The sequence below is a fragment of the Cervus elaphus genome, chromosome 5 (genome assembly GCF_910594005.1).
Source record: "Cervus elaphus chromosome 5, mCerEla1.1, whole genome shotgun sequence".
NCBI lineage: Eukaryota > Metazoa > Chordata > Mammalia > Artiodactyla > Cervidae > Cervus > Cervus elaphus.
Window position 1 is genome coordinate 64,762,909 of NC_057819.1, and position 25,788 is coordinate 64,788,696.

Consider the following 25,788-nt stretch of genomic DNA (forward strand, 5'->3'; position numbering starts at 1 on the left):
TTATTTTTATTTCTATAAGCTGTTTCTTCTCCAAATCTGTTCATTTTCATAGTATCCTAATTTGTTCATAGTGAATACTCTTCCTTTTATCTCGTAATCATTTTAAACATTCTTATTTTCTAATCTAAAAGATTGTTCTAATATCTGTAGTTTTAAAGTTGAAATTTCTTTTGTTCTGAAAGTATCCCAGTTAAGAACTATGTGAATCTAGTTTCTGTCTACTTTGTAATTGTCCGCCTATCCTGATTTTTAAATATAAAGTATATTTTATTTGAAGCATGTAATATCTTTCTCTTCAGCATTTATTTCTAACATGTTTTTAAAAATGTTAACCCATATTAAAGAAAAATACATTAGATGTCACTTACCATACACAAAACATTTTATATTTAATTTGCAAAGGAGGAAAATAAGCCTCTAGAGGTTAAGTGATTTATTTACTTGGAACTGATTTCAAAGTCAAATGAAAATCCATGGGCTCCTGCCTTCTATTTTTGATCATCAGGCCTCAAACTTGAATTGGACTAATCTCAAATTTTCACATCTAATTTTAAAAAGTAGCTTTCACATCTTATGATGAGGAATCTGACTTAATGTATAATGTGATATAAAAAAATCTCAATGTATCCAATAATACAGGTTTGTTTGAAATTTTTGAACAAAATTATCAATCAAGTTATATATACTGGATAGCTGGTTATCAGGAAACCTTTACACAACCTCTGTGTATAGTTTAAAAATCAACAATAATGACCTCACCCCATAATTTATTCTCATATTGAAATTTCAGTATATGATTTCATTCATTAAGCTTAGCTTGGTGGTTAACTTTTCTGTGCCGTTTTTAGAGAAGCTGAGGCATTGACTAGTTGTAACACTAAAACAATGCCTACTGAGGGATAACATTGAAAAAGAATCCCAGAATGAAAGTTTCTCAGTAGCTGAATTTTCTTCTCTGTCAAAACCAGAATTTATTGACTTTTAGGGCAAGGGTCAGCTATTTGATCAGCACAGAAAGTGGCAGTTTAGGCAGATGTCTGGGTGGCCTTTTAACGCTCCCTATTATGCATTGTACAAGTATTTCCTAGCTGTCTAGGGCTTCATGCATAGAAAATCTTGTAACAGCCTATTCAAGACTTCTCCAGAGCAGCACCAACAAGGGAGCCAATTGTGGTCAGAACTTTTCAGATGTGGACACCTGTTTCCTATAAGTTTTACATAAGGCATAAAGTAACCAACTATTACTGACTTAATTGGTATGGAATCAGTTCAGACTGGCAACCTTGAGGTGAAGAGTTGCATTTTGAAAACTTAGTATATTTCTCTTCCTGGTGGTAGTGAGCACTTTTAGCTCTTAGGGAAAGCTCTTAGGGAAAGTTTTACTTTGACACCATCTGCAAACTGGATGTAAAAATTAATGTCAGTATTATAACTTTGACTGTGTTTAAATTAATTGCTGTTATTTAAAGGTATACCCCATGGCAATGAAGAATATTTGTCTTCATGTTAAATCACCACACATTACTGTTTATTTTTGTTCTACTTATTTCTCTCTCACTTCTTACTGATTTTAGTATGTTTGCTTCAGTCCATCCCTCTTCTAATTTGGCTGAAATGATAAGCACTCTAGATAATTATTAGTTATTAGCAGGTGTCCTAAGTACTTTGTATATATGGGTTTTGGTGGGGAAAAAATATGTTTTTAGATTATTATTCCCACTTCTGAAGCAGAAAATGAGAGCAAGAGGAAAAAAAAAAGCTCAAGGCATTGAAGCCAGTGAAGAACAGAGTGGTCATGCAGTTTGACCATTGAACCCATGAAATTTAACTAGCTATTATCATGATTAGTTCCGCCTCCTAAATTTTTAGTAACTCTCCACCTCTGTAGCTTTACTATCATTGGTCATTGTCTTCCGAATTCAGTGACTCATTTCTCTTTTGCCCATAGTCTTCTAATTGGTTTCCTTCTGATTTCTTAATCTACTCTAGTCCATCCTCCATGCATGACTTTACCACTAAAGTCATCTTTCTGTCCTGAGCAAATAGAACATGCCACTTTCCAAATCAAAGTTCTTCCATCGCTTTTTATCACTTGTCCCTGAATTCAATCCGATCTCTGTAGTAATGACCTGTATTATTGTTGTTCAGTCATTCAGTCACTCAGTCATGTCTGACTCTGCATTCCCATGGACTGCAGCATGCCAGGTTCCCCTGTGCTTCACCATCTCTTAGAGCTTGCTCAAACTCACATCCATTGAGTCGGTGATGCCATCCAGCCATCTCATCCTCTGTTGTCCCCCTCTCCTTCTGCCTTCAGTCTTTCCCAGCATCAGGGACATTTCCAATGAGTCAGCTCTTTGCATCAGGTGGCCAAAGGATTGAAGCGTCAGCTTCAGCACAGTCCTTCCAAAGAATGTTCAGGGTTGATTTCCTTTAGGATTGACTGCTTTGATCTCCTTCCTGTCCATGGGATGCTCCGGAGTCTTCTCCAACACCACACTTCGAAAGCATCAATTCTTCAGCGCTCAGCCTTCTTTATGGCCCAACTCTCACATCCACACATGACTACTGGAAAAACCAAAGCTTTGAGTATATGGACCTTTGTCAGCCAAGTAATGTCTCTGCCTTTTAATATGCTGTCTAGGTTGGTCATAGCTCTTCTTCCAAGGAGCAAGCATCTTTTAATTTCATGGCTGAAGTCACCATTTGCAGTGATTTTGGAGCCCAAGAAAATAAAGTCCGCCACTGTTTACATTTTTTCCTCATCTATATGCCATGAAGTGATGGGTCTGAATACTATGATATTAGTTTTTTAAATGTTGAGTTTAAAGCCAGCTTTTTTACTCTCCTCTTTCACCTTCATCAAGAGGCCCTTTAGTTCCTCTTTGCTTTCTGCCATAAGGATGGTGTCATCTGCATATCTGAGGTTAATGATATTTCTCTTGGCAGTCTTGATTTCAGCTTGTGATTCATCCACCTGGGCATTTTGCATGATGTACTCTGAATATAAGTTAAATAAAGCAGGGTGATACTATATAGCCTTGACTCACTCCTTTCCCAATTTTGAACCAGTCTGTTCCATATTTGTTTGTTATAGTCTGGCCTGTAGGTCCTGCTTAATCTCAATTCCACCTTCCTGCCTGATAACTAATTCCTTTTGTGATCTTATTCCAACTTCAGGTTGTAAGTTACTGAATTACTTGTCCAAAGTTTCATGGTATCTTACAAATCTATGCCTTTATGCATACTGTTCTCTTCCTGAAATGCTCTATCAATTTCCCAGCCCCAATCCATCTCAAAAACTCTTAACCATCCTTTAAAACTTGTTTTAATTTTCTCCTGAGTTGCTTTTTCAGATTCCTGATTAAGTAATTCATCTTTATTTCCATCTTCCTTTCCCTGTGGCAGTATCCCTTATCTCATTTTGTTGTAGTTGTTTAAGAGCTTCTCTCCATCTAGACTGTTAACTTCTTGAAGATAAGCTGTGAAGATGGTAGGTAAAGTCTTTGTTTCTAGCACAGTGCCTGAAACTTACAAAGTTAGCACTTAGTATTTGTTGGGTGAATTGTATGATGAATGAACCAATGATATGCTTTTGACCTTGAAAGATGAAATTTATTAAATTCAATATGAGTTGAGAATAAATTGGGCTTGGTGTGAGGGAATCATGTTCTTTCTCGAGTCATATATACATTATAGAGTATGTTTAATTCCCAAAATAGGAGATACAAATTGTACTGTAGATAGTTTAATAAAGAGCTTTAGTTTTAGGGCATAAGTTTGTGGTGCTGATTTTGACTAAATTCGAGATCACTTTGTTGCTTCCTGCCTTGTTGCCCAGTCCTATCTGACTCTTTGTGACCACTTGGACTGCAACACGGCAGGCTTCCCTGTCCCTCACCACCTCCTGGAACTTGCTCAGACCCATGTCCATCCAGTCGGTGATGCCATCCAACCATCTCATCCTCTGTTGTCCCCTTCTCCTGCCTTTAATCTTTCCCAGCATCAGGGTCTTTTCTAAGGAGTCAGTTCTTCCCATCAGATGGCCAAAGTATTTGGCTTCAGCATCAGTACTTCCAGTGAATATTCAGGATTGATTTCCTATTAGGATTGACTGGTTTGATCTCCTTGCAGTCCATGGGACTCTCAAGAGTTTTCTCCAACACCGCAGTTCAAAAGCATCAGTTCATCAACTGAGCTTTCTTTATGGTCCAACTCTCACATCCATACATGACTACTGGAAAAACCATAGCTTGGACTAGATTGGAATTTTGTCGGCAAAATAATGTCTTTGCTTTTTAATATGCTGTCTGGGTTTGTCATAGCTTTTCTTCCACAGAGCAAGCATCTTTTAATTTCATGGCTGGAGTCACCATTTGCAGTGATTTTGGAGCCCAAGAAAATAATGTCTGTCACTGTTTCTACTGTTTCCCCATCTATTTACCATGAAGAGATGGGACCGGATGCCATGATCTTAGTTTTCTGATGTTGAGTTTTAAGCCAACTTTTTCACTCTTCTCTTTCACATTCATGAAGAGACTCTTTATTGCTCTTTGCTTTCTGCCATAATGGTAGTGTCATTTGCATATCTGAAGTTACTGATATTTCTCCTGGCGGTCTTGATTCCAGCTTATGCTTCATCCAGCCCATCATTTCTCATGATGTACTCTGCATATAAGTGAAATAAGCAGAGTGACAATATATACCCTTGAGATACTCCTTTCCCACTTTGGAACCAGTCCATTGTTCCGTATCTACTTCTAACTGTTGCTTCTTGACCTGCACACAGAGTTCTCAGGAGGCAGGTAAGGTGGTCTGGTATTCCCATCTCTTGAAGAATTTTCCACAGTTTGTTGTGACCCACACAGGCAAAGGCTTTAGTGTAATCATTGAGGCAGAAGTAGATGTTTTTCTGGAATTCTCTTGCTTTTTCTATGATCCAGTGGATGTTGGCAATTTGATCTCTGACTTATCTAAATCCAGCTTGAACATCTGGAAGTTCATGGTTCATGTACTGTTGAAGTCTGGCTTGGAGAATTTTGAGCATTACTTTGCTAACATGTGAGATGAGTGCAATTGTACAGTAGTTTGAACATTCTTTGGCATTGCCTTTCTTTGGGATTGGAGTGAAAACTGACCTTTTCCAGTCCTGTGGCCACTGCTGAGTTTTCCAAATTTGCTGGCATATTGAGTGCAGCACTTTCACAGCATCATCTTTCAGGATTTGAAATAGCTCAACTGGAATTCCATCACCTGTACTAGTTGTGTTCGTAGTGATGCTTACTGAGGCCCACTTGACTTCATATTCCAGGATGTCTGGCTCTAGGTGAGTGATCAAACCATCGTGATTATCTGGGTCATGAAGATCTTTTTTGTATAGTTCTTCTGTGTATTCTTGCCACCTCTTCTTAATATCTTCTGCTTCTGTTAGGTCCATACCATTTCTTTCCTTTATTGTGCCCATCTTTGCATGAAATGTTCCCTTGATAGCTCTAATTTTCTTGAAGAGATTTCTAGTCTTTCCCATTCTATTGTTTTCCTCTATTTTTTTGCATTGATCACTGTGGAAGGCTTTCTTACCTCCCCCTGCTATTCTTTGGAACTCTGCATTCAGATGTATATATCTTTCCTTTTCTCCTTTGCCTTTAGCTTCTCTTCTTTTCACAGCTGTTTGTAAGCCCTTCTCAGATACCCATTTTGCCTCTTGGCATTTCTTTTTCTTGGGGATGGTCTTGATCCCTGCCTCTTGTACAGTGTCATGAACTTCTGTCCATAGTTCTTCAGGCACTCTATCAGATCTAATCCCTTGAATTTATTTGCCACTTCTACTGTATAATTGTAAAGGATTTTATTTAGGTCATACATGAGTGGTCTAGTGGTTTTCCCTACTTTTTTCAATTTAAATCTGAATTTGGCAATAAGGAGTTCAAAATCTCAGCCACAGTCAGCTCCCAGTCTTGTTTTTGCTGACTGTGTAGAGCTTCTCCATCTTCAGCTGCAAAGAATATAATCAGTCTGATTTCAGTATTGATCATCTGGCAGTGTCCATGTATAGCGTCGTCTCTTGTGTTGTTGGAAGAAGGTGTTTGTTACGACCAGTGTGTTCTCTTTGCATAACTCTGTTAGCATTTGCCCTGCTTCATTTTGTACTTTAAGGCCAAATTTACCTGTTACTCCAGGTATCTCTTGACTTTGTACTTTTGCATTCCAGTCCCTTATGATGAAAAGGACATCTTTTTGTGGTATTAGTTCTAGAAGGTCTTGTAGGTCATCATAGAACCATTCCACTTGAGCTTCTTCAGCATTGGTGGTTGGGGCATAAACTTGGATTACTGTGATATTGAATGGTTTGTCTTGGAAACAAATAGAGATCATTCTGTTGTTCTTGAGATTGCACCCAAAAACTGCATTTTGGACTCTTTTGTTTACTGTGAGGGCCAATCCAGTTCCTTCTAAGGGATCTTGCCCACAGTAGTAGTAGATATAATGGTCATCTGAATTAAATTCACCCATTCTGGTCCATTCCTAAAATGTTGATGTTCACTCTTGTCATCTCCTGTTTGACCACTTCCAATTTACCTTGATTCGTGGATCTAACATCCTAGGTTCCTATGCAGTATTGCTCTTTACAGCATTGGACTTTACTTCCATCACCAGTCATATCCACAACTGGGTATTGTTTTTATTTCGGCTCCATCTCTTCATTCTTTCTTGAGTTGTTTCTCCGTTCACCTACTGAGCTGGGGAGTTCATCTTTCAATGTCATATCTTTTCCATACTGTTCATGGGGTTCTCAAGGCAAGAATACTGAAGTGGTTGCCATTCCCCTTTCCAGTGGACCATGTTTTGTCAGAACTCTCCACCATGACCCGTCTGTCTTGGGTGGCCCTACACAGCATGGCTCATAGTTTCATTGAGTTAGACAAGGCTGTGGTCCATGTGATCAGTTTAGTTAGTTTTATGTGATTGTGTTTGCTGTCTGAGGACTGAACAGTTGACACTACTGCATAATCACTGTTTAATGAGCAAAGCAATGCCATACCTACTTGGCTGCTCTGACAGAGGCGTGGTGAGGAGTGGGGTCGTGCAGTGACAGTTCTGGGGTAACTGTGTCAGCTTTCATGGTGAGAGAGCACTAGGGGGAGGCATCTCAGGGAGCAGGAGGTGATGAAGTGCTCCGGGGAGAGCCGTGGTCACATTCTGAATCCTGATGTTGTGGACGCCCACCCGCAGCTGTGCTGTGCATGTGGGAGCCACTCGGCACAGGTGTCCGTGGGGCGCAGGGAGTGACCAGCCTGAACGGAGACGTGATGGAAACTTAAACAGTGGATTTCAGAGACTCAGTCTGCCATCCCCCAAAAGTGCAGTAGCTCATTAACAGATTTTTTACACTGATTGTGTATTACAGTGATAATATTTTGGATATATTGGGTAAAATAAAACATACTGTTAAAGAGATGAAGTTAAACTTTTTTTTTGGCTATGCCTTTGTGGCACGTGAAATCTTAGTTCCCTGACGGGGGATCAAACCTACACCGCCTGCATTGGAAGCAAGAATTGTTAACCACTGGACCACCAGGGAAGTCCCTAACTTGGTTTTTAAATTGTGGAAATTTTACTTGTCAGTTGATACTGTGCTTGAAAAGGAAGAGTTAATGAGATTAAGAGGCAGTCCCCCCTCCCTCTAAAAAAAAGTAGCTTCCCCACCACCATGCTTATATTAATAGCTCTTTGTAAGAAGATACTTGATTTTTAAAGCATAAAGTATCAAATATGTATGAGGATGATTATATATTAATGTATAATATGGGACTGTTGGGTAGCTCCACTTCACCTCCTGAACTTGCTTCACACTGTCTTTGTAGTGTGCTTTACTTATTCTCCTCTTTCCAGAATTGAATATGATGCATATCGTACTGATTTGGAAGAACTGAATCTTGGACCACGTGATGCAAACACTCTGCCAAAGATTGAGCAATCACAGCATCTGTTCCAAGCACATAAGGAAAAGTACGATAAAATGCGCAATGATGTTTCTGTCAAGTTAAAATTTCTAGAAGAAAATAAGGTAAATGTATTCTTTACCTTCTGAAATTTTTTTTGTCTCTGTTAACTCTTTCATTATAGAGTTGACCCTTGAACCACCTGGGGATTGGGGGCACTGACCCTCCAATGCAGTTGAAAGTCCAGGTGTAATGCAGTTGGTTCCCTGAATCCAGGGTTGCCCTGTGTCTGCAGCTCCACATTTGCAGACTCAGCCCACCATGGATCATGCAGTGTAGTATTTACTGTTGAAGAAACCTCACGTGTATGTGGACCTACGCAGGTCAAACCCATATTGTTTAAGGGTCAACTTTGGAATTGTTGGAAATGAAATTCCATTTATAAACTGTTTTCATGTTTATAAGTATATAAAGTATATTTACTTTCTTCACCTTTCTGTCATTAAAGTCATCATCAGCTGTGCTGTTCCAGTCTTTCACATTAACGATTGGCAAAAAATACTTGATGTTGATCTTCAGACTGGTGTTGGTATCAAGTGCTTTAAAAAGTTACATAATGGTAGATTCTGTTCTGAACATTTTGAAAACTTTTTATTAATGGTAGATACAGATTTCAGGAAGGAAACAGCATTTTTCTCAGTACCTAATAAATGAAAAATAACTGAAAGGTTCTGATTAGGGCTGCAGTTAGCATAACCCAACAGAAACAAACTAAGAAATCAATTTTCCAGATTATTTTCATGTAACATGAACACATCCAAAACCTAGAGCAGTGAGAGGTGATATGGACCTACTGTAGCTTTTGTTGGAGGCAGAGTCATGTAATAACAGGCTAGGGGCTCCGGTTTAAGAAGAGAATAGGTTCCAGTGTTTAACATCACCTGCAGAGAAGGATTGCAGTTGTCCGAGTCGGGAACTCGGCACAGGAGAGGTGCGGCGTCCTGAGAGATGGGGTGGTCCATCCTGTGCTTTCCACATCCTCTGAAGGCATAATAGAACTTCAGCTCTGCTTTCTCCCAGGTACCGTCTTAGTGTTTTTCAGTTCTGTCTCTTGATATCTTCTTGTCTTCTTTAATATTTCCTTAGAAACTCTTCTGGCTACTATAAGAGCTGCATAGATTTCCTTGAGACCAGGACTGTCTCTTACTTTTTTTTTTTCTTTTAGCCACAGTGCATGAAAAGTACTGATTTTCTATTACACTGAAACCATTATGTTGTCAGTAAAGGAAATCTCAGCTGAGTCATCAGACAGGTTGCTCAGCGCTACTCAGACAAGAACACAGTGAGCCTTTTAGTTTCATTAGCTGAGCACATGCTGTGGCACTCGTTTTGGTCATTTGGTTTAATATTTTGAAGGATAAGAATATGTCAATACTTAGATATAGATGTATATTTTAAATATGAAAATACGTTTTACATACTGCCCTAACTCAGCACTGTACAGGATAGTGCTGCGTACAGTGTGCTGGCGTTTTATGAGTTCTGCCTGAAGCTGATTTGAATGGAGAAAAAGGAATTCATCTAATTTGAGGGTCCAGGACCTCTGCTAATAGAGGAAATGATTTTAGGAAATGTTTAAAATGGTAATTGTGTTCTATTGGAACCTAATGGTATCTGTTGTGTGCTATTCTCTGAATAGTGAGATTATGGATATTTTTTGTATTTTGTATTTTTCTGTATTTTAAACATTTTCTATGAAAGGTTATCTTGCTTTTTATAAAAAGGGAGATAAGCTTATTTTGAAGTATTTAATGTCCCTAAACCACCCATGCTTATTTGGTTCTTGCCAGCAAATTATACAGGGATAAATAATGGCTGTGTAACTGTAACTGTCTTACTATATGGCTCTTTTTGAAACGTGGCAGTAGATCTCCAGATTTAGACATGAACCAGGGAACGCACTTATTTGTTATTTACTAGGCATTTTACATTTATTCTCTCACTCTTCATCACAACAGTCACTCAGACTCAGGAGCCACACTGAGCAGTGAGGAAAGAAGAGGGAAAAAATGATAAATTGTACATGTCAGACAGATCTCACATCCACAGATGAAAATATCTTTATCTTTGGCACTGGAAATTTTTTAAAGTTGGGAATAATAGAGAATTGTGACTTAAAAACACTCTTCAGGCACCCTTATAAAAAGCCTGGACTAGGATCACTCCATTAGCAGAGAGAGAAAAGAGCAGTGGTTTCAAGGCTGCATGACAGGAGTTGGGAAATTGACAGAGGAAGCTAGTTTGGCCTGAAGGTTATGAGGGATGAAGGTTGGGAACTTGTTCTACTTAACTCGGTGTTTAATTTGAAATGACGACAAGATACTCACATGGAAACAGTTGGTAGGGAGTTTATGGTGTGGATTTGCCATTTGGATGAACAGGGTCAGAGTTGCAGAGATTAAAGTTTAGAAGTCATTACTTTGAGAATAGTATTGTGATTGTCTCATCTTCTCTTCTTTAGACCTTTCCTACTATAAACTAAAAAAAAAAAAGGTGCATTTATTCTCAAGGATATTATTTATATTCATAGAGAGCCTAGAAATACCCTGCTTGGGGTTTTCCACAGTTGTCATCAAGCTTCAGTTTCAACTCAGTAATTATTCAGCTTTGTCTAAAATAAAATCTGTAAAGAAACTCTTAACATTTTTGTCTTTTGTATATAATTCTTTAAAACTGTAAAGAGATACTATTCTTGGTCTCAGTTATTTCAAGCAATAGACAGCTATGATTTGGCTGAAAACCTCCTCATAAGAAGAATTTTTTTGTTTTCTTGCTTTTGTTGAAGCAGCTTCTCCCCCTTTTTCTTTAATAGTTCTAATGAGGGGAGGATAAAGCAGGTCTTTAGTCCTAGGAACTGCCTGTCACCCCTGTTTGCTTTTGAAATGCCTCAGATCTGGGGGTTTTCTTCTTTTGTGAACTACAGCTGAATTTGTTCCTTAGTATTTCTTTTATATGCAGTTGTCTTGAATTTTAACAAAATATAAGCTTTCTATTTTTTAAATATCATATGTTGAATTTTTTTAAAAAACATAAGTCATCTGAAACATCAGTGAGTGCTAATTTGTAATTTCATGATGTCCTAAAGGCTATTGTTTTTTTTCTAAAGATGTTTTTGCACCTCCTTTTGCTGGGACATTGCGGGGAGAGGGAGGTCCTTTTGGTTATCCTGGCTTTTGGAGTATCCTCCTATAGCGACACTCCTCTTATAAAATGTGAGGCCAGATAATCAAACAGCTAGAATAGTGCAAAATTGAAAGCAAATAGTCATTGAGTAAAGGACTAAAGATCGTCCTGTGACTATCGTAATAAGTTTTAGTGGCCAAACATTGTGAGAATATTTTTGTTTATTTTGTTTTCAGAACTTAAGGAAAAAAATTGAGAGTGATTGGGAGGTAGATTCTTTTCTATTAGAAAACTGAGGTGTTTATATGTAGTTAGTCTAGCCTTTTTTCTCTCCGGCAAAACAAAAGGAATAGGTATGTATTAAAAATACCTATGTGTCCTTACCTGGGTATGTATGTGCATGCAGTAATGCTGAGAGTTGTGTACATGTGCCCATGCTTGTCATTCCCTTAATGGAAAAAGTTGAATTCTACTGTTTACAGTCTATACTCTGTCCACCCCCTTGCCCTATCCCCACCCCTGATATATTGTGTTTACCTTTAATGTGAACAAACCTCTGAATTCTCTTTCTTATTTACTAAACAAGATTGAGTTGCATAACATGAGCACAGTTAGACTCTAATAGTGTTTGTTTTCATCAATATTTCTTTTCCCCTAGACTTTTCAATAATGTAACTTGAGCTATTTTCTGACTTAAGGCACTTTGTTTACCTTTTATTGTTCCTCTCAAAGTTCAAAACAAAACATAGACTAAAAAATATAGTCAAGGTAAAGAAAAGAGTCATTTCTGGTGCTTTGTAGACTTTGTCGGAGTAGGTACCGTGCCTTCTTTTACAGCCTCATGATGCCTAGTGTTAAATGTATAGTAGTCATTTAGCAAGTACATGTTTGCATTTCTTCCCAAAATGTGAGGCATGCTGCAGGGAAGGGAGGAGATAGAGGTGAGTAAGAGTCACCTAGGACAGAGTAGATGCTTACCTTGCTCTTTGGTTTAGTGAGGCATAGCATGCTCTCTCAGAAATGCTTCTGTTGTCTGCAATACATACTGTTTTCATGGAAAGAAAGCAAAAAATTAGAGGAAAATAAACACATCAATGTGAGCAGCCCATGTTTCCTTTTTTCAAAAATTTTTATGTCTTGGAACCGTGTAGAATGTGAAAAAAGTAATTTAAGATGATTAACATTTCCCTTAAGATAATTATAATTTAAGAGTACAAGTAAATATCTTTTCAGATCTACTAACATATTGTGGGGAGGACCCTGAATGTATCAGAGACTCGACAATAGTTTAGGTAAATAAAGACTAATAATCCCATTAATTTTGTTATATTCTTACTTTAAGAAGGATGGAATATACTCTTACTTTAAGGTAATGTCAGTTAATTAGCTGTAACCATTAATTGCACAGTTTTTTCTGTTGTTATAGTCAGTAACTCAAAGGATGACAAGGGAGTTGGGGGTTGGGAGGCTGAGAGAAAAAAGATGAGCCAGACTTGCGATCTATCCTAGACACGTGTTTGATTAATACACTTAATTTCTTGAAATATTTCATAAAAATTATAGTCATTCTTAACACTAGGTTGATGAAAAGAACTTTACTCACATCATGTTTCATATAGAATTATAATACAGTGATAATCCTGTATGTTAGGATTTCTTCTCTGATATATTACAAATTTATTTCGTATGTGTGTTAGTATGAATTTAACTTACCAGAGACAAGTCCAATAAACAAAAGTGATGAGGCAGAGAAAGAGGGGAATACACAGAGGATAAAAACAGGTCACATTGTAAATCGACTTTACTTCAATTTTTAAAAAACACAAAACAAAGTAAACACAGATAATGTGAGACAGCTATGTATGTAGTTTTGGTGACCCAGTCACTGTATACAAATATATTCTGTTATAGGAAATACTCAAAGCCTGCTACATTTTTATAAAAATGCTCTGTAAATGCTGAGAAAGGCTAGGAGAGCAAACATATTCTTCTCTTTGAGAAGATATGAGCCTCTGAGTTTAAAAAATGGATATCTGTTGCCAAATTTTGAGAAGCATGTTCAGTTCATAATCATTACTTAATATGTACAGCAGATACATTCTTGAAATCTTTTTTCCCATTCTCAAAAGAACTCTCATTTTTGACTCTTGATATTTTTAAAAGATTCGTGCCGGTGATTTACTGTCATCTTTATTTCTGTAACTGTAGGCATGAACAATATTCTTGGTATTTGCTCCTAAATCATGTGAAGTTATATTCTATAGGTAAAAGAACCTGGTTCTAAATAAAACATAAGCCTTTATGGATTGGAAGGTAGAAGTATAGTAAGCAGCCGCAACCCTGTGCCAAATGTGGTCACCTCCATTTGGATCCTGTGAAATAATCCCTCACTCCTGCAGCTTTATTTCCAAACGTAATTCCTGAGTGCATTCCAGTCATGTAATTTCATGTTGTTACTGTTTTTTTATTTATTTAGGAAACATTTATCAAGTGTTATATATTGTGTACCAGGAAGTGTTCTGGACATTGTTCTGGACCCAGTGAGCAAAAGTGAAAAAAACTCTACCCTCAGAGTTTATAGCCTAGTGAAAGAATCAGGGAAGCCTCGCATGCTACAGTTCATGGGGTCCCGAAGAGTCAGACACAACTTAGCAACCAAATAGCAACAAAAGAAGCAACACTGATCACAAATCACACCAAAATTCATGTGTGTATGTATATATAAATTGTGGCTGTGACCAGTGAGTGGTCAGGGCAGGCTTCTATTAGAATGTGATGTTGAAAGTTCACCAGGTAAAGTGAAAAGCAGAGAGTATTCCAAGTAATTGGAACAGTCTGTGGGAGGTGAACAGGGGCCAAACCATGCAGGCCTTATATGCCACGTTAGTCAGTCAATCAGTCAGTTCAGTCACTCAGTCGCGTCCAATTCTTTGCGACCCCATGGACTGCAGCACGCCAGGCCTCCCTGTCCATCACGAACTCCCGTAGTTTACTCAAACTCATGCTCATCAAGTCGGTGATGCCACCCAGCCATCTCATCCTCTGTCGTCCCCTTCTCCTCCTGCCCCCAATCCCTCCCAGCATCAGGGTCTTTTCCAATGAGTCAGCTCTTCGCATCAGGTGGCCAAAGTATTGGGAGTTTCAGCTTCAACATCAGTCCTTCCAGTGAACACCCAGGACTGATCTCCTTCAGGATGGACTGGTTAGATCTCCTTGCAGTTCAAGGGACTCTCAAGAGTCTTCTCCAACACCACAGTTCAAAAGCATCAATTTTTCGGCACTCGGCTTTCTTCACAGTCCAACTCTTCACATTCATACATGACTACTGGAAAAACCGTAGCTTTGACTAGACTGACCTTTGTTGGCAAAGTAACGTCTGCTTTTGAATATGCTATCTAGGTTGGTCATAACTTTCCTTCCAAGGAGTATATGTCTTTTAATTTCATGGCTGCAGTCACCATCTGTAGTGATTTTGGAGCCCAAAAAAAAAAAAGTCTGACACTGTTTCCACTGTCTCCCCATCTATTTCCCATGAGGTGATGGGACCAGATGCCATGATCTTAGTTTTCTGAATGTTAAGCTTTAAGCCAACTTTTTCAGCCACGTTAGGGGAGAGCTTATTTGAGTGTTGGTGGGAATCCATTGCAGGAATTCTTGGCAAATGACAAGTCTTCAAAATGGTGCAGAGGCTGTAGTAGAACCTAAGAATGAGTATAGGAGTTTAAACAGGATGATGGGAGTGAGGATTGGGGTAGTGTTAATGGAAGTGGAGTGAGCTGAAGGTTTCAAGAGATCCTTAAAAGGTAGAACAGAGAGACATGTAAAATATGAAGAATAGATTGATATGTGATTGGCACATTTGACTTTTTTTATTCCTTTTTCAGCAAATATTCAATACTTGTTTTTCATGTCAGTCACTGAGTCAAGTAGTGGAAATATAATGGCCTTGCTGTCATAGAGCTTATAGTCAAGTAAGAGAAATAGACATTGAGCAGCTAATTACAGAAGTGCAAGCTGTGATTGGTGCTGTGAAGGGAAAATAGGGGGGTCTTACGAGCATACAAAGGGAGCATGTCTTGACATGAGAGAGGAAGTGACTCTGGAGCTGAGGTCCACAGGGGTGGAGAGGAGGTAACCGAGGTGTGCACGGGAAGAAGGGGTGGGTGCGTGCTCAGCCGTGGCCAGGCTCCACTGCCCATGGGACTTGCCAGGTAAGAAGACTGGAGTGGGTTGAAGATCCCCCTCCTCCAAGGGATCTTCCCAGCCTAGATTGGGATCGAACCCGCATCTCCTGTGTCTCCTGCATTGCAGATGGATTTTTTACCTCTGAGCCATAGGGGAAAGGAATAGAATATGCAAAAGCCAGTCAAGGTCAGTGAGTCCAGAGCATGCGGAGAAACAGGGAGAGTGGCTTTGGATGAAGCTGGACAGGTAGATCCGCCAACACAAGGATGAGATGACCTACATTCGAGGTTACTCATCACAGTGTCACTGGTAACGTCAAAAGGTGAGGAACAACTGGAACAGTTCAGCAGTAAAGAGCAAGTTCAATAAACTATGGCTCACTTATACAATGAAATACTTTTCAGCCATTACAAAAAAAGACTAGGGATGTGATTAATAGAAAGATCCTCAGAGCATACTGTTAATAATAAAGAAAAGACCAAGGTGCACAGCAGTGTATGTGGTACAAAACCTTTTGTATAAGAAAGGAAAGACTTAAGAATGTATAATCTTATTTTCTTGTATTTGCATAAAGAAAACCCAGAGAAATTAACTAATTAACATTTTTTTTTAACCTGGAAGGGGAATAGAGAGGACTGAAAATCTTGTTATATACTTTTTCTATCTTTTCAATTTTGGTCCTACCTATTCAAAGGATGATTTTGATTTAAAAGAAAATATGTATAGATAGAAAATGTTTGTTTTAAAATAGGATACCTTCTATTTTCAAAAAGACTCAACCAGATTTCTATCTTTTAAACATAATTTTATTACCTATGACCTATAATTTTGCTCATAGCTTAAAATCAAATGATTGATTCTGTGTTGGAAAGAATAGAAGACAGTTTCATCTTAAGTGTGAGGTTAGAAGTGATATGACAGTGCCTTCCGTATACATCGGAAAATATTTTCCTGTACACTCCCATGTTTGCTGCATTTAGTGGTTTGACTTCCAGGTCCCTTTAAAACTTTTTAAACACACATGAAACAGGAAAAATTTGCCTGTGATTTGTGCTGCCTCCTTTCCCTTTTTATAAAAGAGATGGAAGTTAACTACCTTTGTATCAATCATGCAACTAAAAAGAATTGAGAGTTGTGGGTTGATGTTGAAATTAACAGCATCCAAGCCGTACCTGTCCAGAGTTGCTTGGTAATTTGCAGTCCTCAGCTGGGGAGTGAGGGGAGAGCACACCTCACCAACCAGTTCCTGCCGTCTGCCCGTCAGGTGTGCCAGTTTCCAGCAGGCAGTGTGAAGGGAAGATATTTGTACACTAGATTAAAAGCCTTCCAAAGGGGTAGCTCATGAATTGCTGTTTTTGTATATTTGACTTCGTGTGTGTGTGTGTGTGTGTGTGTGTGTGTGTGTGTGTGGTTTTTTCTTGGCAATTATGTTTAAAGTACTTGTGTTTTCTTTACCTCTTCTGGACAGAAGTTCTTTCTGTTGTTAGAGGGGAGGGGATTGTTCATTGCTTCTACTTTGAGGGTACAGGATTCGCTTATTAAAGTTTAGTTCTTGACATCACTGCTGCATTGTCTCTGTTCTGTTAAATGGTTTTGCTTGTGTACACCTCAGACCCGTATTTCCCTTACTTTGCCAGCCCTGCTAATCACCCAAGGCAGTTTGTCAGTTTGTGACCAAGGTGAGTTTTTAAGTCTACAGCCAGTGTGAGATGTGAACAGATCACTGGTATCTGCATTGGTTTTAGCGACAGTAGCATTACTGCACTTTTTCTTTTTTTTGGTTCTTAGTAGTTACCATCTTGAGATTTACTTAAAAATAAACCCTTTAATTAGTATTTCTGAGTAAAATCTCAGACTATACCAGCAGTGTTTAAGAACTTGACTTTGCATTGTTCTTTTTGACCTTTCCTTGGAGTCCTCTCAGTAATAACTCAGTCCTTTCCTGTTGACCATATATATATTTCTTCCATGACTCATCTACTCTTTGGTTTCTTAGATTTAAAATAATCACTTTATAATTAGATTTTTTTTCTTTATTCCTCTTAAATCTTGCAACATTCTGGTTTCATATTCATATTTCTTTCAATTTTCAAAAGATCCCTTTTAAAAATTATTCAGTATATTTTTAAGGTGCTTACTTTGGGCTATTATAATGACTAAATCTAAAGAAATATTGTATAATTCTGACAAACTCTCTGCTAACAAGCAACTTACAGTCTAATGAAGAACATTTCTGTTTTATACAAAATGGTGAGTGAAGCATGAGGAAGAAGAAACCTAGGATTTGACAAAGAAAACCGTAGTGAGGGCTAGAAGTGGCAGTATGGCCAGACCACACAGAATGAGGAACATGAGCACTGGCAGAAAGAGGTCAAAACAAAAGCTTTCAAGAAATCCTGGATCATATGTTTCAATGATTTGTAAGCTTCTGTTGTATTTTCTGTTCACTTCTTAAAGCAAAACATAGTATTGCTGCTTATGGATTTTTTTTTTTTAAAAGAAAACAGTTTTATTATAACAAATTTTGGTAAAGATTTTTTCAGTTTAAACAGTTGTTAGGTGCCTGGGATGAGAATTTTGTAAGCTGTTTAAGAGGGGAAAAGTTATCTTTCCAAAATAAAATACAGAACCACACTATGAAGAAAAGCTATCTGTGAATGTAAAGATGAGTTTGAATGGACCATCGGTTTATCTATAAGTTCCTGTTGCCCAGTGTCCAAAAGGCCAATGAGAACAGGATCACCTATTTAATGAAAGGAAATACCCAGTGCCTTAACTACGCTCATGGCCCTAAATTAATTTTAAGTTAGGAGTTCATATGCTAACTGGGAAGATTTACGCTATAAAATGTGTCCTCGAGCAACTTGAAAGTTTCTTTCTTCTTCTGTGTATTATCAGAGCATCCAGGGCTTTCTCCAAAGCACAAATCATACTGTGCTGTGAATGCTTGTTAGTCTGTTTCTCCTCCACATGAGTGCCACGGGTACATATTTAGGGCATTCCCTTCCTATAGTAAGTGAACTGATGGACACTGATCTTTGAGTAATCTGCATGTAGAGGAAGTCTATCATCTTCTCAGCCAGCCAGCTTTCCAATTAAAGTCATATTCCTTGCCTCAAAAAAAAAAAAAAAAAAAACAAATCAGGAGAGGGAGAAGATTAGAGATACCCTTGGAAAACAGAAGTCATATTGGTCATATCTAAACCTGGAACCTTTGGAGGGAAGGGTGAGGACTGGGAGTTAGCTAGCTTAGGCATTTTTGCTAAAGAGGAGAAAACTTGTGCGAATCTGTTACTGGAGTTTACAGATTGCGTTTCATCAGTTATCTTCTTTCCAAAACAGGACTGCCCTTTTTTACCTCATGGCATTGGGCTCCGCTCAGTCATGTCCAGCTCTGCAGCCCCATGGACTGTAACCCTCCAGGCTGCTCAGTCCATAAGATTCTCCAGGCAAGAATACTGGAGTGGGTTGCCATTTCTTTCTTCAGAGAATCTTCCCAACCCAGGGATCAAACCCAGGTCTCCTGCATTGCAAGCAGGAGACACAAGGGAAGCTGCTTTTTTACCTCAGGGGATGCTTTTTTTTTTTTTTTAACCTAATTGTCAATGATTTGTCGAAACCCATCCCAATGAGTCAGAAAAATGAAATCTGTTCTTCCACCTCCACATTTGTCTTTCCTTCTCCCCCTCCCTTCCCAAGGCCCACACCCATATTTCTGATAGTGCTTTTCTTTTTCAGCTGGTAGTTGCTTTTATGACAAGCCATTTCCAAAGCTATTACAAATACAGTTATACTTCGCAAACCTAATAAAAGGCCAAGACAGGTATATTTTTCTATTACTCTTCTGCTTTCTTACTTACTGGAAAAAGATCAAGGATGCACAGAGAAAGCACATCATTATACATTTTTAAATAGTTGGGAGAAAAGAAAGGAGTTAATACCTTACATATTAGTGGTTGGAGACTTCTTACTAAACAGTGATTTTGTTCCAGCTTTTCCTTTCATGTTTAAGCCAAGCTACTGCCCCAAAGTTACTGTACACTTAATATAAAACCCTATTTTATAGAGTTACTGTAAAGGAGGGCCAAATAAGTTTGAAGAACTTAACAACTGTAAATAAAATTGTAAACTAATAACTTATTTTAACTAGAAATTACCTCATTTAAAAAAATTACCTTAATGTCTCTGATAAGAAGGCATGTAATCTAAATTTGATTTGGAAAAAAGTTCATTTGGTAGAAATAAAATACTTTTTTTATCGTTTGATGTCTATGAAGTTATACTTTAAGTTTTGTAGTCAATCACTTTGTAAATGGAATTTATTTTCTATTGATACATGCTTTGTAGGCAGGAGAAAGTTTTTAGTGTTACCCATTGGTATCATTATCAGTTCTGCTCTTACATTTCTCTTACAGTTTCCGTTTAAAGCCCCAGCTTGTCTCTGTGTGTTGGCGTCAGTGCTGAAGTTTGTTTGGCGCTTTAACAGTTACAGTATCTTATGGTATATTTTAGGTCATTCACCAGATGTTGCTATAGTGGTTTTCCTTTGGTCTGGTCTGGGTTGCTTTTTGGCAGATCTTTATGAAAGTTCTTTGTGATTGACTTCACAATGATTTAGTATATTTCTAAATTACTGTAACTGTTTCTGATGTTAGGTTTTGAAAGTTGGTCAAATCTTTCGTCATCCCACAGGCAGGAAATGTTGCTTCTGTCTTTTGCTTCTATTTTAAATCTGCTTTTCTGTTGTGTTTTATTTAGCCTTATAACCACTTTAAGTTAGGAGATACATACATAAATAGATGAATATAGATTTTATTTTCCTGCTCTGTAATTATGGAAAGATTATATGAAAGTTTTTTATTATATGAATATTTAATATTGCATTATTCTTCATAACTTTAGAAAGAATTAAATTTTAGCTGTTCCAGCCTCTGCGTTAGTTCCTTGTCCTGAGGCTGTTTGCATGCAGCTTGAGGACCAGAGACAAAACAGAAAGAAGGTTAAAGTATCTTTTCTACATTACTGCCCTTCCTTTAGTTGATCTGTTAAACCTTACTTTGTTTATTTCAAACTTTGTTTAAAAGCTTTCTAAAATGCTTATTGCCTTATGAATAGAGGCAGGTTAGAATAGGGGAAAGAAGTCAGTCTTGGAATAGACATTCCTAAGTTCCACAAATCCCATCTGCTTCCTAGATGTCTAAAACTTAGGTGAATTACTTAACTTTCTGAGTCTTTTTTTTTTTTTTTTAAATGATAACATGGAGAGAATGGAAGATTTCAAAGAACAGATGTAAGGGTAACATATTTATCTGTTGAACAGAGAGTGCTTCACAGAAGTTAGTTGTCACCTGCTATAATAAAGAATAGTCTACCAAAAATTCTTGGCTGTTTCTTTGATACTGTATGCTCATAACTTCTCATGATTTCATAGCACAAATGTAGAAGTAAACTGAAAAAGTGTAACAACCCTAAAATATTTCCTTCAGCATTATGGCTTTTTGACCCTTCTAGAAGTAGGGTTTGATCTTTTCCCCTCATTTTACTTTCTTCACATCTCTCCCCAAGTCAGTTCTAATTGAGCCAGAATCTTGCCCAGACTGACCTTTTATAAAGTGAACCTGATGAAAAAACCAAATACTTAAAATAATGCTTTTGAGTCTTGTTAAAATTGCTTATATACAGTGAGAACAGCATAATATTACCATGGTTGCAAAAATTATCTTTAAAATTTTACTGCAGCTGTTTTTCTAATAGTTCTTAATTTTTCCCTCTATTGGTAGTGGTTTATATTTATTTAATAACCAGAATATCCTAAAGATTCTTTGTAACTATCATAGCTTCATTGAATACGTTCTATGAGTCCATATCCTAGTGCAAATTAAAATTAGTCAGAAATAAGTAGAGAAATAATAGAAAAAAAATTTTTACAAGAAAAAAATGTAAAAGCAAAATATCCTGTTTTAAATTCATTTAATTTAGAAGGTATATTCCTATGATAATTGATTTATTAGTTTAATTTAACTTTATTTTTGAGTTAGTAATGGTTGGATTAAAGAGTCAACTTACTATTCTTATTTAAATTTGCATACCAGAATCAAAACTTGTACTAGGATAACACAGAATCAGTGCTAATAGAAAAGTGAGATAAGTTATCTGTTTTGGTATAAAACAGCTTCTCAGGTTAAAGTGACAGTGAAATTTTATACTTTATTTCCATAATTACAATTGAAAAGTTTAGAATCCCCAGAGGCTCTTCTTTATACCAGAAACTTTTCTGAAGTGTGAAAACTTTAAAATGCTTTTACACATCAACCTTCTCACAGTTACCAAAAGAATGTTTTTGTGAAAATGGATATTGTCTTATTTTGTTGTGAAAATTAGAATTCAGCCCTAAAAAGCATCTTCTTTTCTTTCTGGATTCGGTTTCGCTGGGGGTGGGGAACCATTCTAAATGCTGCTGATGTCCCTGTTGTGAGGCTCCGTTAGGGTGTCTCTCTGTTAGGCTGGTTGACTGTCAGAGAGTGGGGACACTTGTGTCGACATCAGTAGGGCTAACTGAAATTGTCTGATGCCCTTCCCACTTTCTTTTTGACTCTCTCCTAACTTTCTAGATTGTTGTAAGAGCTGTCTGCAGTTTAGTATGTGAATCAAACCCTGTGCTCTTTTATTGTCTTCTCCAGTTCTAAAACATTGACAATTAAAATTCAAACCCAGAATTTTTTGTGGCCCAAAAAACAATAATTAGCTAGACCCTATTTCTAAAAATTGGAATTTCACACTAAAAATACAGAAGCCTTTTAGTTTCTCTGTAATTCCAGGAGCCAAGGGTCATCTGAAATTGGAAAACAAGAAAAGCGAAATAATACTAGTAGAGCAAGATAGAAATATTACTTTGTGACTCAAATAGGTTACTAGTGTGAAAACCTTAAACAATAACTCAAAATAGGGAAGAGTGTTCATAAACTTGTACATAAACTTTCAGCTGAATTTAATACTTCTCTAATCGAAGTGCCAGTTTCTGTCCTTAAAAATAAATAGAAATAATGTTTTTCTACTGAAAGAAAGCCTTTCAACGAAAGGTTTTCCAGAGCCATTTGAGTTTCCAAATATATATATACTGCTATTTAGAAAGCAACTTTATCAGAAACCTTTAGTAGAAAGGAACCATAAAAATCACCTAAATCTCAGTTTCTTCATTATTCACGTGAAAAGAGAGTTCACATGGTAAACTTGGGACAGAAACGGGAATGAAGCCCAGTTTCTTGAGTCTGTCATTCTCATCCAACTGTATCACCCTCCTTCTGCAGTTAACAAGAGTCTCTACGGGCAAAGAAAAAGATTACCTACTTCATGGACAGAGAAAATAGAAAATGAATAAATGATTTATTTGTAGTAGATTTGCTTTGTTCCTAGTGGCATTTTTAGTGAAGGAAATTTTACTTGTGTGCTTTTGCAAAAATTTAAAACTCGTCACATAGCAGTTTGTAAGGATTGCAGCATGATGTTTTAGGGACAGTTTTCCTTGAATTCTCTGAGGTGTATTACTTTAGACTCTACAAGCAAAGGTGAATGTCTTGATTATAAACAGAATTGATTTGCGGCTTTAGAGAGAATTAGAAACTAGAAAGATTATTTGAAACATTCTAATTTAGTTTCATTTTTAAATCTATTGATTTATAGTCTTTATGTTTTATACTATAATTGAGTCATGAAGCTTCATTAATGTCCTGTTTTTTCCTTTGCTTTTTTATTTAATTGGTGTATGTGTGTGCGTGCTTGTCATTTAGTCATGTCCAACTCTTTGTGACCCCACGGACTGCAGTCCAGCACCAGGCTCCTCTGTCCATGGAATTTTCCAGGCAAGAATACTGAAGTAGGTAACCATTTCCTCCTCCAGGGGATTTTCCCTACCCAGATAGGGATCGAACCCATGTCTCTCTCCTGTGTCTCCTCTTTGGCAGGCAGATTCCTTACCACTGAGCTATTTGGGAAAGTCCCAGTCGGGCTACACACAGTTTTTTAAATTTTTTAAATTGGTATGCACACAAAATACATACACTTGGGCTTCCCAGGTGACTCAGTGGTAAAGAATCCGCCTGCCAAGCAGGAGATGCAGGTTCAACCCCTGGGTCTGGAGAAGGAAATGGCAACCCACTCCAGTATTCCTGTCTGGGAAATCCCATGGACAGAGGAGCCTGGTGGGTTGCAGTCCGTGAGGTTGTAAAGAGTCGGACACAGCTTAGCAACTACACGACAACAACCATGCATCCCTCTTAGGCCAGTACCTAGTTGTGGAATAGCTGGGCTGTATGTACACATAACTCGGGAATAGTAGGTGCGTGTTTAACTTTTTTAAGAAATTGGCAAACTTTTCCTAGATGGTTGTATCATTTGACATTTCCACCAATAATATATGAGAGGCCAGTTTGTTCCACGCCCTCACTGGTTTAAGTCAGAATTTCCCTAATAACTAAAGACATTGGTCATCTTTTCATGGACGTATTTCCCATCTGTTTTTTGTTTTGTTTTTTGGTGAAATGCCTGTTCAGACTTTTCCCCTATTTTTTGGTTAGGTTGTTTGTCATTTTCTTATTCATTTTTAAGAATATTTTGTATATATTTTGTGTATATCAGTTCTTTGTCTAATAGCTTTTGCAAATATTGTCTCCCAATATATGGCTTGCCTTTCATTTTTATAACAGTGTCTTTTAATTAATTTTTTTGGGGGGGGAGTTGCTGTGCTGGGTCTTCGCTGTTGCACGGGCTTGTCTCTAGTTGCAGCAAGTGGGAGCTACTCTCTAGTTGCAGTTCAAGGGCTTCTTATTGCATCGGCTTCTCTTGTTGCAAGAGCATGGGCTCTAGGGCACACGGACGTCAGTAGTTGCAGTTCTAGAGCACAGGCTCTATAATTGTGGCACACAGGCTTAGGTGTTTTGCGACACGTAGGATCTTCCTGGATCAGTGATCACACCCATGTCTGCTACATTGGCAGGTGGATTCTTTACCACCGAGCCACCAGGGAAGCCCATAAACAGTGTCTTTTAAAGAGAAAAAACATTTTAATTTTGATGAAGTCCAGTTGATTGTTTTCTTTTTATAATTTATTCTTTGTGTGAACTGTTTTAAAATTTTTGCCAAACCTAAGATTAAGATTTTTTTCCTGTGTTTTCTTCTAGAAGGTTTATAGTTTCTAGCTCCTACATTTAGGCCTATGTTCCATTTTGAGCTGAATTCTGTATACATTGTTAAGTATCAGTCCTTCCAATGTATATTCAGTGATTTCCTTTAGGATGGACTGGTTGGATCTTCTTGCTGGCCAAGGGACTCTCAAGAGTCTTCTCCAACACCAACCACAGTTCAAAAGCATCAGTTCTTCAGCACTCAGCTTTCTTTATAGTCCAACTCTCACGTCCATGCATGACTACTGGAAAAACCATAGCTTTGACTAGACGGACCTTTGTTAGCAAAGTAATGTCTCTGCTTTTTAATATGCTGTGAAGGTTGGTCATAGCTTTTCTTCCAAGGAGCAAGCATCTTTTAATTTCATGGCTGCAGTCACCATCTGTAGTGATTTTGGAACCCAAGAAAATAAAGTCTCTCACTGTTTCCATTTTTTCCCCATCTATTTGCCATGAAGTGATGGGACCAGATGCCATGATCTTAGTTTTCTGAATGTTGAGTTTTAAGCCAGTTTTTTCACTCTCCTCTTCTCCTTTTTCCTCTCCTTTCACTTTAGGTCTTTATTCAAATGTCACCTTAGTGAGACCTCTTCTGGCCTTTTTTTGTTTTTGTTTTTTTTAATTTGCTGTTAGTTTCAGGTGTACAGAAAACGCTTCAGTTATACATATACATAAACTCATTCTTTTTTGGATTCTTTTCCCACGTAGGTTATCACAGATTACTGAGTAGGGTTCCCTGTGCTGTAGTAGATCCTTGTTGGCTACCTGGATATTCTGTGCATAGTAGTGTGTGCATGTTAACCCTGAACTCCTCATTTATCCTTCCCGCCCACATTTCCATTTGGTAACCATAAGTTTGTTTTCAAACTCTGTGAGTTTATTTCTGTTTTGTAAATGAATATGTATCTTTTGTGTTGTTTTTTGAAAAATAGATTCCACATTCGTTATAGCGTATTATATTTGTCTTTGTCTGACTACACTTAGTATGATAATCTCTAGGTCCCTCCATGTTACTGCAGATGGCACTCTTTCGTTCTTTTTTATGGCTGAATAATAGTAATGTTCCATTGTACACGCGTCCCACACCTTCTTTACCCATTCCTGTGCTGATGGGCGTTTAGGTTGATTCCAGGTCTCGGCTCTTGTGAATAGTGCTGTAATAATCACTGCATGTATCTTTTCATGTTATTAGCCTTCCTCTTTACGTTGCAACACCTCTCCTGTACACACAGCTCACACTCTCCTTTGCTGCTTTGTTTTCCTTTGTAGCAAGTGTCATCATCTGATGTACTGTGTAC

The 25,788-nt window shown here is 37.7% G+C and overlaps 1 protein-coding gene across 7 annotated transcripts in view; it reads left to right on the plus strand.

Moving 5' to 3' along the window:
- The window catches only part of ARFIP1 (ADP ribosylation factor interacting protein 1), a 128,688-nt gene that overhangs the window by 92,693 nt on the left and 10,207 nt on the right, over positions 1-25,788 (plus strand). For all 7 annotated transcript variants that reach the window (XM_043902623.1, XM_043902620.1, XM_043902619.1 and 4 more), the window contains one exon: positions 7,894-8,068. In XM_043902623.1, the coding sequence (XP_043758558.1) occupies positions 7,894-8,068 (175 nt within the window). The remainder of the gene's footprint in view (positions 1-7,893; positions 8,069-25,788) is intronic.